This window comes from Macrobrachium nipponense, chromosome 18 (assembly GCF_015104395.2).
Source record: "Macrobrachium nipponense isolate FS-2020 chromosome 18, ASM1510439v2, whole genome shotgun sequence".
Classification (NCBI taxonomy): domain Eukaryota; kingdom Metazoa; phylum Arthropoda; class Malacostraca; order Decapoda; family Palaemonidae; genus Macrobrachium; species Macrobrachium nipponense.
This window is the reverse complement of record NC_087211.1, coordinates 38,941,623-38,959,916: the sequence shown is the minus strand read 5'-3', so window position 1 is coordinate 38,959,916 and position 18,294 is coordinate 38,941,623. Positions and strand designations below refer to the sequence as shown.

General features: G+C 44.4%; 1 protein-coding gene across 1 annotated transcript in view; it reads right to left on the bottom strand.

Annotated features, from left to right (window-relative positions):
- LOC135196558 (cyclin-dependent kinase 7-like) overlaps positions 1-18,294 on the bottom strand; it is a 94,351-nt gene that overhangs the window by 32,814 nt on the left and 43,243 nt on the right. The window contains 4 exon segments of the mRNA XM_064223404.1: positions 1,798-1,911; positions 2,065-2,100; positions 2,102-2,236; positions 10,787-10,846. Of these exon segments, the coding sequence (XP_064079474.1) occupies positions 1,798-1,911; positions 2,065-2,100; positions 2,102-2,236; positions 10,787-10,846 (345 nt within the window).

Genomic DNA, 18,294 nt, shown 5'->3' with positions numbered 1-18,294 from the left:
AATTTATCTAACAGAACATGGATTGAAAGTTTGAGAGAGGGTACTGAATTAGAGATTAAGAGAGACTGTAAAGATTGGGATAGAGTAGTATGGATTCATGAGAGGAAGATGGAAGGTGGATGCCATCTTCATAGTAAGACAGCTACAGAAAAAGAAGCTAGAAGGAAACCAGAAGCTCTATTGTGCATTTATAGACCTGGAGAAAGCATATGATAGAATCCCAAGAGAAGTGATGTTTTGGTGTTTGAGGAAGAGGAGAGTCCCAGAAAAGTTGGTTAGGCTAGTCTACATGAGGTATTAAAGAACAAGCACAAGAGTAACACCTCCATAGGGGGTAGTGCCGTCAAAGGACTTAATGCGGTAAACTGTAGGCATAACTTCAGGTTCTTTGCACATACTTTCAGTCCATAGCTGCAATCACTTGTCTTCCTTTTATTTTACCTCCTTTCATATTCTCTTTCATCATCTTACTTTCCACCCTCTCCTAGCACTTGATTCATAGTGCAACTATGAGGTTTTAGCTCCTCATACACCTTTCAAACTTTGTACTGTCAATTTCCTTTTCAGCACTGAATGACCCCATAGGTCCCAGCGTTGGCCTTTGGTGTACATTCTATAGTATTCTATTCAACAAGAGTACGTAATAACAGCAGTTGGGGAAACGGGAAACTTTGAAGTTAGTGTTGGATTACACCAAGGGTCACCAAGGTCAGCATTAAGCCCATTTTTGTTTGTGCTGGTCATGGATATGTTAAGCTAAGAGATCAAGAATGAAGAGCTGTGAGAAGTGTTGTACGCTGATGCGGTGATTACTGCTGAAAATGGGGAAGACCTACAGAGAAGGGTTGGAGAGTAGCAGGAGTCTTTAGAGAGGAGTGTCTTAAAGGTGAATGTGAATAAAACAAGAGATTTTGGTGAGCAGTAGGGGAAGACAGAGGCAGAATAGTAATGCAAGAAAGAAGAGGCTCAATTATAAAACAGGTGGAAATGTTTAAATACTTACGATCTACTTTAAGCCAAGAGGGAAGATGTGAGGCTGAAGTTGACAGTAGGATAAAAGCTGCATGGGGGAAGTGGAGAGAGGTAGCTGGAGTAGTATGAGAAACAAAAATGTCAATCAAGCTAAAAGTCAAGATCTATAGCACAGTAATAATTCCAGTGTTAATGTATGGATCAGAAACATGGGCTCTAAGAGGAAAAAAGGAAGTAAAGCTTGAGAGAACAGAGATAAGAATGCTGCGGTGGATTATGGGAATATCACTGCTTGAGAGATTGGAATGACGAAAAAAGAAGGGCAGGCTTCATAAAGATTACGGAGGTAATAAGAGTGTCACGATTGAGGTGGTATGAACTTGTGTGTATGGACATGTGTTGAAGATGGGTGACAAGGAGGGAGTGTAGAGGGCTTGGGAGGAACCTGTTATAGGAAGTAGGTCGAGAGGGAGAAAGAGAATTAGATGGCAAGATAAAGTGAAGGATGGTGGGGGATGATGCCTTTGATAGAAGGTGGGAAAGAAGAAGACAACTGAAAAAACAGAGTAATTCATGGTTAATTGAAATCATTGTTTACACAACAATAAATTCAATAACAATTATGGTAAGTATATTTGAGGGAAAATCATATAAAACCAAAAATTTTACATTTCTCTTTCTGTACAAAAACTCACAATAAATATAAATGATAGTAATGAATACAACTTATGGTTTCTGTCACAATAACTAACAACAAAGGCAAAACTAATCATATAAATTCTAAGAGCAAAACTTAACAAGCACACAGATCAGATGCCATCTTACCCTGTGAAGGATCCAATGAAGATGTAAGTACTCAAGGCCACGTAATGTCTGTATTATATAAGCTTTGATATTTGCAGGAGTTAGAATGATGTGTTCAGTATCCTTGATAATGACCTGGAAAACATTTTTTTAAATGGTAATCATAAAATAGTTCTCACTCATCAAGTTTCAGCTTTCTCAAAATGAAAGACAAAATATATAAGATGAAATTGTTCACATCACACAAAGTACTGTATACTGTATATTTTAAAACAAACAAGACGTCACCTCTAAGTCAGTATCCATGAAGTCAAAGACAAGGTGAAACATTGGACTTGTATCCAAAAACATCCAAAAGACCAATTAGATTTGGATGATGGACTTCTTGCAGGAGTTTTATTTCTCTTAAAGCTGTGCGATTTATACCATCCCGTGCTTCTTCTCTACTACCCAGTTTAATCTAATGAAAATTAAAAGAAAGCGAGCATCAGTTTTTAATGTTAAAGAAAGAAAAAATGAGCAATGAGTTTAAAAATAATATATTTTAAATTTGAATTGATGTTTAAAAAGAAACTTTTTTTAGATTTTAAGTGATAAAGAATGTTAACAATATGGATGCAAGATGTTCCTTGAAAATGGGACATGCAAATCTCTTTTAAATCAACCAATTTCTAAATATCAAAATGATGATGACTGTGGAAATTACTTGAGGTACTATGTGCCTTGTACGTATAAGTAAATTCCTAAGATGCTTCAAAAGATAAGCTTCTTAAGATCCCTCATTACCTGTTCTTTAGATTTACATTATACATACATACTTTAGCCTAGTTTTGTTTTCTGATTCCATACCATTCACTAAATGTTTGAAATTCAAAGGTTGACTTATACATTGGGATTAAAATGAATTATTACATGATTCAGGTATGCACTGATATATTGGGACTAAAATGAATTGTTACAGGACTCAAAGCCCCAAATCTCCCTGATATTAAAAATGACTTTTTATAATTATAAAAATGTAAGTATGATTTTATGTCTATTTACCAGGTACGTAGTTCCACAGTTAAAGTTTCTATCTGTCGGCAGCTAGAATTTTGAAATTTGCGGTAGTACTCTATTGTTTTGGCTAGGCAATAACCACCACCCACCCACTACTGGGGGAGGGTGGAACCAATTCAGCACTGAAAATTGAGAGAGAGAGAGAGAGAGAGAGAGAGAGAGAGAGAGAGAGAGAGAGTGAAGTTGTTTATACTCTCCTATCCATGTGAGGGGAGAAGGGAGGGCTCTGATCATGTAACTACTTAGTAAGTATACATAAAATATGACAAATTTTCTAAGACAATTTGTATTTTTCATAGCTACAAACCTGAGGTCTTAACAATACGATAATTTCTAGCACGTAGCTGGATCCGGTAAAAAAGTAGATGAAAGCAAGGAATCTTGTGGTATCTGGCAACACATGCGTAGATCGGGTGAAGAGTGGTCAAACAGCGAACATCTACGCCAGTCTTTCCCAACTTAGGATGACTTAACAAAAAGAGGGGCAGCTAGAGGCGGGCAGTATAACGTTAAGACCACAGGTTTGTAGCTATGAAAAATATAAATTGTCTTAGAAAATTTGTCATTTGTTCATACGCGAACAAACCCTCGGTCTTAACAATAGGATAGACTCATACTTGGAGGGAGGTATAAGACATCCTAGACCGGCTGGGGGCCAACCCACCAGTCCAGCTCTCAAAAGAAATAGTTCTTAGAGAGGGACTGAAGCCCGTTGAGAAGCTAGATACACTAAAATCTAACCACTCAGAACCTGAGTGACATACAATGATATATGGGATAACCATTGTATAGGGAACCAAAGAAAAAACTGTGACTGTCCAAAAAACAAACCAGGGCACTAGGGTTTGTAGTACTCCCGACTCCTCCTTGCCCAGGAACGGAGCCTATGCTACTAAATAGTGGGTAAGATATTGAATATTGCACGACCACACTACCAGTATGACTATCTCACTCACCTGTACCAGACCAGTCCCGCAAATGACGTGTCAATTCCTTAAACTGCCCAAAGGAAGAAGGACAGGACATGTACAAGAGAAAGGAGGAGGCCAGCCAACTCAACTCATTCTCTCATCCACACAATCATCTTAGGTAAGATAAAAAGGTGCCCCGTTAAGGGCAACTATGAGTTACACAACCTGTTAGGCAGCCACCACAGGACCCAGGGAAAATGTGTCCATAGATCTGTGGGCAACATCCTTAAGATAGAAAGAGGTAAACGTGGACTGGCGTAACCAAGTACCAGCGCTCAGCACTCTATGTGCAGCTAAGATCTTTTTGAAAACCAGAGAGGGACCAATACCCCTAACGTCATGTGCTCTAGCCTGCACAGACGTGGCGATGGAATCATCAAGAGTCAAGTATGCCTGTCTGATGGCTTCCCGTACCCAAAAAGAGATAGTATTCTTAGACACCTCTTTCTTCATACGGCCTGTACTGACAAAAAGTCTGCGGCAGCCTGGTCTAAGGTGCCGAGTCCTTTTAAGATAGTAACGCAGGGCCCAGACAGGGCACAACAAAAGCTCTTGAGCATCCCCACCCACAAAGTCAGTCAGTGAGGGAATGGAGAACGAAGCGAACCTCTCGTCATGCACCGAGGGATTTTGGGTCTTGGCCACGAACGTAAAAATGTCATTTTATGTATCCAACTTACCAAGTACTAATTACATAGCTGAATCCCACATTGTAGGAGGTGGGATCCATGGATAGTAGATTACAATTCATATAAAAAAAATTAAAAGATATGACGGTTAGGTATTGCTAGCATTTAGATAATGCTTAAGAAAGCTGTTACATATAATTACTGCCTCTGGATGATGCCCATCTTAACTTGTTGAGACGTGGTGGTACTATAGCCAAGAATCATCCTCTACTTAGTGGGATCCATGCAGCTAAGGAATAGTCCGTGGTTAGCAAGGTCTATACACGCATGCCCCTGCCCACAGTGCAGTTCCAAAACAAACACACTGAAATCAGAGTAAAAATATATATCGCCACCAAAATATATTAAAAACCATATCCAACTATCAAAAAGGACTGAAGGGTATGCCTGGTACATAGTACCACCCAAGGTGAAGAGAACAGACTAGGAAGAGACAACTTCTTATACACCCTCACTCACCACAGTGCCAGCAACTAAATACAGACCCAGGGTACTGTAGTTGTCGTAAAGTGTTTCGATTTCACGTAGGTAATGAGGAACGAACACTGATCTGCATTTCCAATACGTCGCTTGGATAATTAAATCCAAAGAGAGGTTATGCTTAAAAGAAAGTGCCATTGCCACTGCTCTTACTTCACGAACTTTCACTTCAAGTGAATTAAAATCTGACTCTTTAAACCGAGAATGAGACTCCACAATCAGATTTCTCAAGAAGAACGCCAGGGCATTCTTAAGACACTGGCTGCGACGGGTTCCTCACAAAGCACCACAGGCGATCGGAGTGGCACCGAATCTTCTACGTACGTTGCAGATCAAATCTCAATGCTCTGATTGGACAAAGAGAGCTTTCTTCGTCTTCTGGACCTACCAAAACTGACTCTCTTATCCATCGAGTGGAGTTCACTTACCCACTTCACAAGTGGATAAGGCTACCAAGAACAAGGTTTTCTTAGTTAAGTCTATAACTACATCCAGGCTCTAGGACAAAGTCTTAGTGTCTTTAGGTTTCTCCATATCAACGGATCTGATAAGATCCGCCAGGTCTTTATTGTTCAACAAATCTACACCTCTATGTTTAAAGACTGAACCCAACATTACTTTACATCCCCTGATAGTCGAAGTAGACAGGTTCCTGGACATCCTCAAGTATAAAAAGAAATCTGCACTTTCCACTATAGATGTCTCAGAAGACAAGAAGTTATGTTCCTAGCATCAAGATCAAAAGATTGCCCACTTCACCTGGTATACTTCACTTGAGGACTTCCTTCTGCACTGAGCAATAGCTCTTGCAGCTTAGCTTGAAAAGCCTTTCGCATGTAAGAGTCATTGGACAGGCTGATGCGGTCAGGGCCAGAGTGGACAGACCTTGATGGAACCATCTGAAGTGGGGCTGTCTGAGTAGACTGGTCTTCTGTGGAAACAATCTCAAAATGTCCACCAGGAGCTCTAGTAGATCCAGAAACCATTCCTCCGCTGACAAGAATGGGGCAATGAGTGTCATGGAAATGTTCTGGTAAGACCTGAACTTGTTTATGACCTCGCTCACCATCTTGAATGGTGGAAAGGCATACAAATATTTGTCCGACCAATCAGTAAGCATCGCATCTGTCACCCATGTTTGTGGGTCCGGAGCTGGCAACCAGCAAAGCAGGAAACAATGGTTCTTTGATGTTGCGAATAGGTCTAGAATCGGTCTACCCCATAGTCTCCATAAATCAAGGCATACCAATGTGTTCAACATCCACTCTGCAGGAAGAACCTGCTTCTTGCGGTGTAATTCGTCCTCTAGGGTGTTGAATTTCCAATGTATGAACCTTGTTGCGATTCTGGTGTGGTTCCGATCTGCCTATAACAGAAGGGCTCTTGCAACTTTGCAGAGAAAAAAAAGTGTGTTCCTTCCTGCTTCATGATGTAAGAGAACTGGCATTTCCTGGTTATCAGTGGGGGTTCCGTTCTCAGCAGGGTGCTGATAACCGAAAACCGCCATTAACCAAAACTTGGCGATTTATGGCACATATGATGTCAAGTTTCAGTTAATGGCGCCAATAACCAGTTAATGGCGCCTATTTTAGGTATGTTATGGAGCCATAATGCTATTATCAGCACCTTATGGTGCCATTAACCAAAACTCAGCTGGTTATGGGGCCATTAACTGAAACTCAGCCTGTTTATGGCACCATAAATCGGTGATTTTATGGCGCTAGACAAGCACCATGAAACCGGTTCGCCATTAACCAAGACCACCGATAACCGGAGATCGCCTTTACTGTCCGAGTGGACAGTTACTACTTTGTTGCGGACCAGGTTTGTAAACTCCAACAGCCCCCAGTAGACAGCAGTCAATGCTTTTAAACTGATGTGCCACTCTCTCTGTTAAGCATTCCATGTCCCCAAGACTTACTTGTCCCCCAAAGGGGCTCCCCAACCTTTATTTGGGATGTCACCTGGAATACAAATGAGTCTCGAAATTTTTTCCGGATTCAGTTTATCTTTAGGAAGAATTGGAGATTCCTCATATGTAGTCTCCCCAAGGACACGAACTGTTCTATTGAGGATAGGGTGTCCAGAAGGCTCATTCACTCCTTCGCTGAGCACTCTTGAAGGGCTAGAAAAAGGTCCACCTTCTGAAGACATGACCCCACTCTTTGTGGGGATGGAAAAGCCCGAAACGCCACTCATTCTATTCTCATACCCTAATAGACTAATTCCTGACAGGGGACTGACAGTGACTTCCTCAAGTTTATCAGAAGTCCCAGCAGCCAATCAGAAGTCCCAGCAGCCAATCGTCCAGGTAAAGAGACTTATCCCGATTAGGTGCAGCCATTTCGCAACATGGGTTGAGACGCGGGTAAACATTTGTGGGGCTGTCGAAACCCCAAAGCACAGAGCTTTGAATTGGTATAGTACTCTGTTTCTGAAAACGAATCGAAGAAACTTCTTTGAGTCTTGGTGAATTGGATAAGGAAATACTAAGCATCTTCCATATCAATGGACACCTTGACGAATGGCTGACAAAACTGTATGATTTGTTTCCATTTTGAATTCTGTCTTTCGGACAAAAAAAACTCAGAGTGCTTACATCTATCATGGGCCTCCAGCTCCCGAGGCCTTGGGGACTACAAATAATCAGTTGTGAAACCCAGGAGTTTGCAAATCTACTACTAACTCCATGGTCTTCTGCAAGAGACAAAACTTCTTTTGACAGGGCAATGAATCTTTCTGAATTTTCCATGTAGGCTGTCAAAGCTATTAGAGAACTGGATAAGTGGAACACTCTTGAAAGCAATGTCGTAGCCTTTTCTCAACACTTTTATGATCCAAGGTTCCGGCCCTCTGGCTTCCCAGTTCGTCCAAAACTGACGGAGCCTTGCTCCTACAGGTGCACGGAGAACTGGCCCCTCACTTCTTAGCAGGGATTTTGGAGGAGGATTTCCAAATGGTTCAAGGAGTGAAATGTACTCTTCCCCTTGATCTTAGGTAATTGAGCTTCCCCTGCCAAGAAAGGGCTGGGCGCACTTGGTTGAATGAGAGAAATCCTGTGTTGACTTCTTCTGAAAGTTAAAAGCAACCTAAATCACTGTATCCTCAGGAAAAAGGCATTTACTATCCAGAGGAGATTAAAGGGCAGACCTCCGTGTCAGAGAAACTCCTTTGGTGGTAAAAGAACACCAGTTCTCTCTTTTTCAGAATGCCCAACGTAAAGAGAGAGGTCAAATTCCAGGGAACTGTCCCTGATCCCTTTATCCAGGCAGGAAATTACTCTTGAAAGGTCCGTAAAAGTCCTCATCCAGCGCCAAACATTCCTTGATTTTGTGGCCAAAAGCTCCAACAGTTAAATCAAGGAAGCTCACTAGTACTTTGAACACACCACAGAATGATATTCTTGATAAGATTATCTAATTCTGATGCCGATAACATTATTTTGACCAAGTTGAAGGCCGACCTTCTTATGGAGTCTATGAGTCCGGAAAAGTCTCCCTGGACAGGCACACACCCAAAGAGAGAGCCTCCCTAGTCTCATAACAAAGATGTCTCCTAGTCGAAAGATGTGACGATGGGAAATTAAAGTTAACCTTTCCCTGTTTCCACTTCTCCAAAAGCCAAAGGTTAACTTCCTTCAATGCCTTATGAGAAGAAAAAGAAAGAATTAAATCAGGCAACTTAGACAAATCTATATTTGATTATCTCTCATATATGAAGGCTCTGGCAAAGTTGGAGCTGCTGGCAAGGAGGAGCCAGAGAAATTCGCTAGAATATGGCGAAAAAGCAAGTTGTTGGCCGTAGGAGGAGTCTTCATATCTCCTTCGTCTTCCTCTTCTTCCACCAAGGAAACAGGAGACAAGGCTGTTTGTGGCTAAACAGGAGGAGCAGTATGCTTCATGAAGCCTAAAATGCTGTCCAGCTTACTTTGTAGGTTTACAATAGACGGAACAATGACAACCATACCTTGCGACACTGTAGGGAAATCAGCTCCAACTGATGTAGTAGTTGGTTGCTGAACAACCGCAATCTGATCCAGTGATGCTGCTGGATGAGAGCTCTTGAACCAATGAGCACTCTTGAAGAAGAGGTAAATCATGCACCAGTGGGCACTCATGAAGAAGAGGTAAATCATGCACCAGTGGGCACTCCTGCAATGATGGACGCTTGAATTACCAAAAAGAAGGATGCATAGGCACCAACAGACACTCAGGTATCATACACTTATTAAAGCTAGACTAATATACAGAGGAACCATCTGAAGAAGGGAGCACAAGAGGAAAAAGATCCGGTGCCAATAGATGCTCAAAACTTCATGAGATGGACACCCAGAGGACGACTTCCTCGATGAAGAACGAATCTTAGAGGAGGGTAGGGTATCCTTTCACTACACTGACTCTGTAAGCCATCGTCATCGTGTGAAAAGTATTCTGGACTGTCCCAGAAGCTGCAAGAAGGATGTTGGTCCTCTTGTAACACACTGGCCTTCTTAGGAGGGACAGGAAAAGGTAACACACTGGCCTTCTTAGGAGGGACAGGAAAAGGAGACAAATTTTCAGTGGACGAGACTCATCATCAAAGCGCCACTGGCACCTGGGGAACAACTCCTTACAGCTCGACCCACTTGATGAAAGACGAGACACCTCCTTAGAGACGCCTTTCTAATGGCGCTCTGTCATGACCTGGGATCTAACAACAGGACCGCCTAAGGAGGCAAGTGCTCATGGGGAGACCCCACTGGCCTCCCTTGGGCTGCCAGTATGCCTCCTCCCAGGTGCTAGGGAGTTTGACAGGGACCTTGCCTGAGAACCAGTGGAACAAACAGCCACCTCCTCTAAAACACTAGCATTGGCACTCACTTCACCACCTACCTTCTCCATAAATGTTTTGACATACACTCCTAACTTCTCCATCGCTTGCAACATAATTGAAAAATTTTGGTCTACCCGCACTTTGGTTGGGATCAGGTGTAAGGGAGCCAGGGCTACGATTAGGTTGAATAGATGAGGGAGAAGGTTGATCAGAAGGTAAATTAGAGACATTTCCAGCAGGAATATCCTGACTAGCAACATGCTTCTTACTGTTAGTCCTAGAAGCTGCTTTTCTCTTTTTATCCCTCTCTAACTTATTTAAGTGACTGGTTAAAGTTTTCCAAGCTTCATTATTCCAGTGGTCACATTCCCCACAAATCAAATTAGGAAAGCAAATTTGGCCCCTACACTGCAAACCGAATGTGGATCATAACACGCTTAAATAAGTCTTGTGTGCAGCCTTTGCTGCAACACCTAGGGAGTACCTTCAGAATTAGGTAGAATTAGTATCAGGCATGCCCAATTACTAACAAACTCAAAACTAAGACAAGTTTCAATTTCAAGGTAAAATTGACTATTTTGACCATCATTCCTGTTTATAGCTCAATATTGCCAAAATGGCTACCAAAATATTGAAGTACTTCACCAAAACCTCCAAGTCATCAATCAAAAGTCAGCAAATTCCAAAAAATTCCACTGATGTTGAACAGTGTTGACAGTTCCAGCTGGCAGAAATAATTTTCAGTGTTGAGTTGGTTCCACTAGCCAAGACAATAGTATGTTACTATAAATTTTAAAATTCCAGCTGCCAACAGATAGAAACTATAGCTATGTAACTACAGTACGTACTTAGTAAATTGCATATATAAAAAACTCTTATGACCGCTTTTATATGATAAAAGATGCAGAGAATACAATCAAATTAGATAACATAGGCTTCCTCCAGAGATTATCTATATGGTACAACCTGAGATAACCATCAACAACAAATACTACTTACCTTTTTCACAGCAACAATCTGTTTTGTTTCTATGTCCAAAGCTTTATAGACTGTAGCAAACTGCAAAAGGAAAATCTAAATAAGTTAAACCATCATATTAATTAAAAATTATGACTGCAAAATACAAGTGGTATTTTTTCAATAGTATTTTTCAATGGAATCAAAATGATATTGTTAAACTACAATAAAGTTTTGTACATACTTACCTGGCAGATATATACTTAGCTATAGTCTCCGACGTTCCCGACAGAATTTCAAATCTCGCGGCACACGCGACAGGTAGGTCAGGTGGTCTACCTTACCCGCCGCTGGGTGGCGGATGTACGAACCACTCCCGTAAGCTTGTCAGATTTTTCTCTTCCACCTGTCTCCTGAGGGGAGGCTGGGTGGGCCATTAATCGTATATATCTGCCAGGTAAGTATGTACAAAACTTTATTGTAGTTTAACAATATCATTTTTGTACATGAACTTCCCTGACAGATATATACTTAGCTGATTGGCACCCTTGGTGGAGGGTAAGAGACAGCTCAATAATACAGGTAAGACGGGAAACAACTAATGTTGTAGGATATAAAAACCTTGGTTCTCACCTTTTCAGGATGAAGACTTCATAGATACTATCTCTGAGTCTGCATTGCCTGGAGAGCTACAGCTAGGACGTGACCTGATGCTGAAAGACTCTCGGATCTACCACTGGGATATGTGATCCCCTATTGTGGTAGAATCCAAGTCGGATGCTGTTAGAGGGACCTTGTCCGCTTACCTAACAGATCCTTACCACTACCTCTGCAAGGAGCCAAAACCCACCAGACCACCTAACCAAAATACAAAGGGTTAATATTACGACAAAAAGAGGTGCCTCCTGCAACCTCTTTCAGACAACCAAAAACAACAATATAAAATATAGGGTAACATATAAAAAATTCACACAGGATAAGTTTCAGCTCCCTGCCCCAGCACCGAATCCGCCGATACGAAAGGACCCAAGGCGAAGCATTTATCATATGTGATTTTACATCACGTAGGTAGTGGTTTGCGAAAACCGATTGGCATCTCCAAAAGTCGCCTCCATCAAGTTCCGCACAGACATATTTTTTCTGAATGCAAGCGAAGTTGCGATGGCTCACCTCGTGAGCTTTCACTTTCAGTAGTCTAAAATGATCTTCCTTACAGGCAACATGTGCCTCTGTAATAAGGCTTCTCAGAAAAAAGGAAAGAGCATTCTTCGACATGGGCCGAGTGGGGTCCTTTACGGAGCACCAAAGCACATCTTGATTAGCCTTAAGTTGTTCCTTCCTCTTAAGGAAATACTTCATAATTCTCATAGGGCAAAGAGTTCTTTCAGGCTCTTCCCCTACTAGAAAAGATAAACTACGAACTTCAAAGCTCCTGGGCCAAGGGCGTGATGGGTTTTCATTCTTTGCCAGGAAACTTGGAAGAAATGAACACACCATAGAATCTTCCTTAAACCCTACATTGCCCTCAATAGCTTGGAGCTCACTCACTCTCTTAGCTGTAGCTAGGGCCAAAAGGAAGATAGCCTTCTTCGTCAAATCCTTGAAAGAGGCTAAGCCAGGAGGTTCGAATCTAGACGATCCAAGGAATTGTAGGACTACGTCTAGATTCCAGTTCGGTACTACATGAGGACGCTTAATGGTTTCAAATGATCTAATAAGATCATGCAGGTCCTTATCATCGGATATATTTAAGCCTCTATGCCGAAATACCGCCGCCAACATACTGCGGTATCCCTTAATAGTTGACACAACCAGATGACATTCTTCTTTGAGGAAAATAAGGAAATCCGCAATTTGGGTCACAGAGGTACTGGAAGAGGAAATGTTCTTCCTCTTGCACCAACGTCTGAAGACATCCCACTTTGACTGGTATACACGCAAGGTGGAAAGGTTCTTCCTCCCGCTCTTGCGATTTGCTTTAGCCAGCTTGTTGCTGAAAAGCCTTTTCGCATCTGACCAAACTTCTTGGACAGTTCTGGAAACCAGTCAGAATGTTTTTTTCGAGAGCGAGGAGATTTTTGTGGTACCTGTCGAAGTGGGGTTGTCTGAGTAGATCGCTCCTTAGCGGGAGCGATCTTGGAAGGTCACCAACCATTCCAGTACCTCTGTGAACCATTCTTGGGCCGGCCAAAAGGGAGCGATTAAGGTCATTCTCGTTGAATCGGACTCTACGAACTTCTTGATGGTTAGCCCCAGGATCTTGAAGGGGGAAACGCGTAGACGTCGAGTCCGTTCCAGTCTAGAAGAAGAGCATCTATTGCTACTGCCTCTGGATCTGATATCGGAGAGCAGTAAGGATCCAGCCTCTTGTTCTTTGACGTGGCAAAGAGGTCTATGTGTGGCCTGCCCCATAACTTCCACAGGCTCTGGCATACATCCAGATGAAGGGTCCACTCTGTGGGAAGGACCTGATCTTTCCTGCTGAGGAGATCTGCTCTTACATTCCTTTCTCCCTGCACGAACCTGGTGAGAAGCTTGATTCCTCTTTCTTCTGCCCACAGAAGAAGGTCTCTTGCCTGTCTCGTACAGGGAGAAGGAATGCGTCCCCCCCTGTTTCCTGATGTATGCCAGAGCTGTAGTGTTGTCCGCGTTGACCTGCACTACCGATCTTCTGACTTTGGGCTCGAAAGCCTTCAGAGCCAACCACACAGCCATCAACTCCTTTCTGTTGATGTGCCAGGCTACCTGGTCCCCCACCCAGGTACCTGACACTTCGCTGGTTCCCAGAGTTGCACCCCACCCCATGTCCGACGCGTCGGAGAACAACACCAGGTTGGGGTCTGTGATTGAAGAGACAGTCCCTTCGCAAAGAGGTTGGGATCTGTCCACCATAAGAGATGTTTCTTGATGTCCTGGGATAACGACAGGGGAGAAACGTCAAATCCTGAGAACGACGACTCCAATTCCGATGAAGAAAGAATTGGAGTGGTCTCAGGTGCAACCTTCCTAGGGAAACGAATTGCTCCAGAGAGGAGAGCGTCCCCAGCAGACTCATCCGACTCCCTCACTGTGCATACTTCTTTCCCTAAGAAGGTTGTTACTCTCTCGAATCCTCGGGCTATCCTTTCCTGCGAGGGAAAAGCCCGAAAACTCAGAGAGTTCATCTGTATCCCGAGATACACACACTCTTGCTCGGGGAATTAGTGATGACTTCTTGAAATTGACGAGAAGTCCCAAAGCCTTCGTCAATTCTAAAGTTACTTGTAAGTCCTTCAAACAACGATCTTCTGAATTGGCCCTTATTAGCCAATCGTCGAGGTACATGGATATCCTCACCCCTTTCAATGAAGCCATTGAGCCACATTCCTCAAAATCCCCGTGAACACTTGAGGGGCCGTCGAGAGGCCGAAACACAGAGCCCTGAACTGAAAAATTTTCCCCCCCATCATGAATCTGAGAAACTTCCTCGAGGAAGGATGGATCGGTACGTGGAAGTAAGCGTCCTGTAAATCCAAGGAAACCATCCAGTCCCCTGGACGAAGTGCTGCCAGCACTGATGAAGGCGTTTCCATCGTGAACTTCTTCTTTTCTACGAAGAAGTTCAGGGCGCTTACATCCAACACCGGTCTCCATCCCCCTGAGGACTTCGGAACTAGGAAAGGCGGTTGTAGAAGCCCGATGAATGATGGTCTGTCACTAGTTCGATAGCCCCCTTCTCCAGCATCTGATCTACTGCTAGATGGAGAGCTTGATTCATGATGGGGTCTCTGTACCTGGCCGTCAGTTCCCTTGGGATGGCCGTCAAGGGAGGTCTTTCGACGAAAAAGGGATGAGGTAACCTCTCCTCAAAATAGAAAGGGTCCAAGGATCCGCCCCTTTTTGGGCCCCAGACTTCTGCAAACTCTAAGAGTCTGGCGCCCACCGTTGATTGAAGGACTTGCAAGTTATTTGGGGGCTTGCAATGCTTTAACAGACTTGGCGAAAGTCTTACCCCTTCTTGAAGGTCTACGACCTCTAAACGTAGAGGTTCTTGATGAAGATGCCCCTCGAAAGGGTTCTCGAACACTTGCCTTTTCCTTCTTAGCCTTGGTAGGGAAGGAAGGGCGAGGTTTTTCTTGCCGACTGTGCCAAAAGGTCCTGGGTGGCTTTGGCCGAAAGTGACCTCGAAATGTCCTGCACTCGATGTTTCGGGAACAACTGAGTAGACAGAGGAGCAAACAGCAAAGAAGACCTCTGAGCATGGGAGACCGACTTCGTTAAGAAGGAACAATAAACCGACCTCTTCTTCACGATCCCGGCCCCATAAAGGGAGGCGATTTCACTGCCTCCGTCTCTTACCGACTTGTCCATACAAGACAAAACACACATAAGATCTTCTGGCGAAATTGACTCTGGCACTTCAATTTTCTTGGCTAGGACTCCCAACGACCAATCAAGGAAGTTAAATACTTCTAGCACTCTAAACATACCTTTGAGCAAATGATCCAATTCATTCATTGCCCAAGTCGTCTTAGCAGAGTTAAGGGCAGTTCTCCTTGTCGAATCTACCAGTGCCGAAAAATCCGAATCAGCCGAAGACGGTAGACCCAATCCTAAGGGCTCTCCTGTTTCGTACCAGAAACCAGCGCGTCCTGATAACTTCGAAGGAGGGGAAAGCGAACATCGTTTTCCCCGCTTCTTCTTTGGAACCGCCATCCAGGAACCAAAACTCCTCAGTGCCTTCTTCATAGAAAGAGTTGGCTTCATCCTCACACAAGAAGAACTCTTCGCTGGTCTTCGCCGTTGAAAAAAGTGAGTGAGGAGAAGGAGGAGCCGTAGGCGTAAGGGAATCCCCAAAAACTTGTAAAAGTAGCTCTGTAAGCTTCTTGTAAGAAGAGACAGCAGCAGAAGTGTTCGGTTCCTCATCCGAACCTTCTAGGACGTCTTCTCGAGGCGAGCGCGGAAGATCCTTATGTGACGAAGGGATCCTAGCAGGAGTTGAGCGAGAGGTTGGAGAACGCCCTCTCTTAGAAGAGTTCACATCCACTGGAGAACGATGAGAAGATCTGGGAAGTCTACGATGAGACTCCCTCTTCGAGGTATACGGAATCTCAGCCGAAGGAGAGGTAGGGCTCCTACTCCGAGAATCCTCGGAAACATCCACACGGGCGCTTACGAGGAGGCAGCACCTACTATACTCTAGCATGCGCCTATCCTGAGGCGAGCGGCTGCCAGGAGAAGAGCGCCTATCGAGAGCAGAGCGCTTGCGCGGCTCTCCATACCTGTCCAGTTGCGTACGATCAACGGAAGTCCGACTGGAAGGCGAAATGCGCCTACTAGGAGAAGGCTGCTTGCGAGACTCTTGAACGTTCTAACAAGAGGGTAACATTCAGGAGAAGGGCGCTTCAAAACTAACGAGCGCCTACTTGGAGAAGGGCGCTTCCGGGATTCCTGGTGCCTACCAAGAGACAACGGTCAGGAGAAGTGCGCCTAGAAGCGGGAGAGCGCCTACACGGAGAAGGGGGCGCTTGAAAGACTCTTGTTGTCTGCCCCTAGGAGAATAATCAGGAGTATGACGCCTTTAAAAGAGACGAGCGCCTACTAGGAGATCTATGTGCAGTAGGCTCTTGGCGCCTACCTTGCGGGGAGCGGCTAACAGTAGGCCGTCTATCATGCACACGACTCCTACCAGACTCTAGATGCCTGTCAGGAGAGAAGTCACGATCCGACACTCGAGGAGAGTGACATCTGGAAGAAGAACGCCTACTTGTATAAGGGCGCCTTCTAGAATCTTGAGGCTGCTGAGGAGAAGTTTCACGCGAGGGAGTTGAAGAAATCGCGTGATGAGCAGGTGCAGTGCGCTTACCGGAAGCGGGAATCCAATCTGGAGAAAAAACTTCTTCTCCTCCATAGAGCGTCCTACCGATGTTTGGCCGTCTTGAAATCGAAAGAGAGCCAGGCGAGCGAGGGCGCTCACGCGAGCGAGGGCGCTCACTCGAGCGAGGGCGCTCACGCGCAGCCCCCACCTTCATACGAAACCTCCCCATATGAAGGAGAACGATCCTCTGAAGAGCGGCGCCTAGATCTCTTGATCGGAAGAGAAACGTCCTTCTTCCTACGTGATCTAACTGCTAGAGAGTCTGCTAGCGCCGTGATCTGAGCTTGAAGTCCCGCGAGTACTCTCGTAGGAGAATCTTCTTGTTCTTCCTCGGAAGCAGGCGCGAGCGCGGAGCGCGAGAAAAAGAACGATCACAGGATTTCTTGGGTTTCTTCGCCTCCACCGACGATTCTTCCGGGAAAACCTCCTGGACTAGAAGCCAAAGGACTGCAGGGAGCCTTCCAAGCCCTCTTCAACGGGCGCGACGCATCCGGGGAGTTCCAACCTCTCTTCGGAGAGGGAGACGACGAAGAGGAGAAGCATTGGCGTAGGAGCTCCTTCTTGTAGCGATCCGAGGCAGCCTGGGAGCGTACTTCAGGATCTGCCGAGGGGACGCCTGACCGGTGGGGGCTCTCCCTAGCCCTCCTGCGGCTTTCGACTTTCCTACTCCACTGAAACTGGGAGTCTGGAAGAGGTCTAGGCCTAGAGGCACTAAGGAGCGGTCAGACGCACCCTCCACAACACTGGGGACACTGCACTGATCACTAACACTCTCCTTACCTTCCAACTGACGAATCTTCTGATCCATAGAACGATTCTTGGCTTTCAGAGCTGCCGCCTCCGAAGGCGAATCTTCGGCTTCGGTGCGGGGAGCCGGGGCTGCAACTTGGGAAGAAGGTTCTAATTCTACGTTAGTACTATTAGGATCCACATCCAACTCACTCATTCTAGATCTGCTAGAACTTCTAGAGGAAGCCTTACGCACTCTATCACGTTCCAACTTCCTAACATAAGAAGAGAGAGCCTTATATTCTTCTTCATTCAATCCCTTACATTCATTACAAGGGTTAGCAAAAGCACATTCATTCCCCCTGCATTTCATGCAAACCGTGTGGGGGTCTACCGAAGCTTTCGGCAACCTCACCTTACATCCTTCATTCACGCAAACCCTAAACAAAACCGAAGTTTTAACTACCGATTCTAGATCAGACATCGTTAAAGAAAATCAAACTCAAAATCAAACCGGTCCACAATCAGCGTATGCCAAGCCAAACAAAGCGAATACGTCACCAAAAGAAGTCCAAATTAACTCCAGGCAAGCGAGAATCGAAAAACTATCGAGAGGAACCGACAACAGTTGTTATCGTTCCCGCGACAGAGAAAAATCTGACAAGCTTACGGGAGTGGTTCGTACATCCGCCACCCAGCGGGTAAGGTAGACCACCTGACCTACCTGTCGCGTGTGCCGCGAGAGATTTTGAAATTCTGTCGGGAACGTCGGAGACTATAGCTAAGTATATATCTGTCAGGGAAGTTCATGTACAAAAAGTTAGTTTATTGTAATTAAAATCAATAAATGATCACATAAAGAAACACAACATATGGCATTAAGTTTACTGGATAGGTAAATATATCGATATGCAGTTCCTAAGGCCAGGCAATCTTTGAGGTCAGACAATTTACAAAAATACAC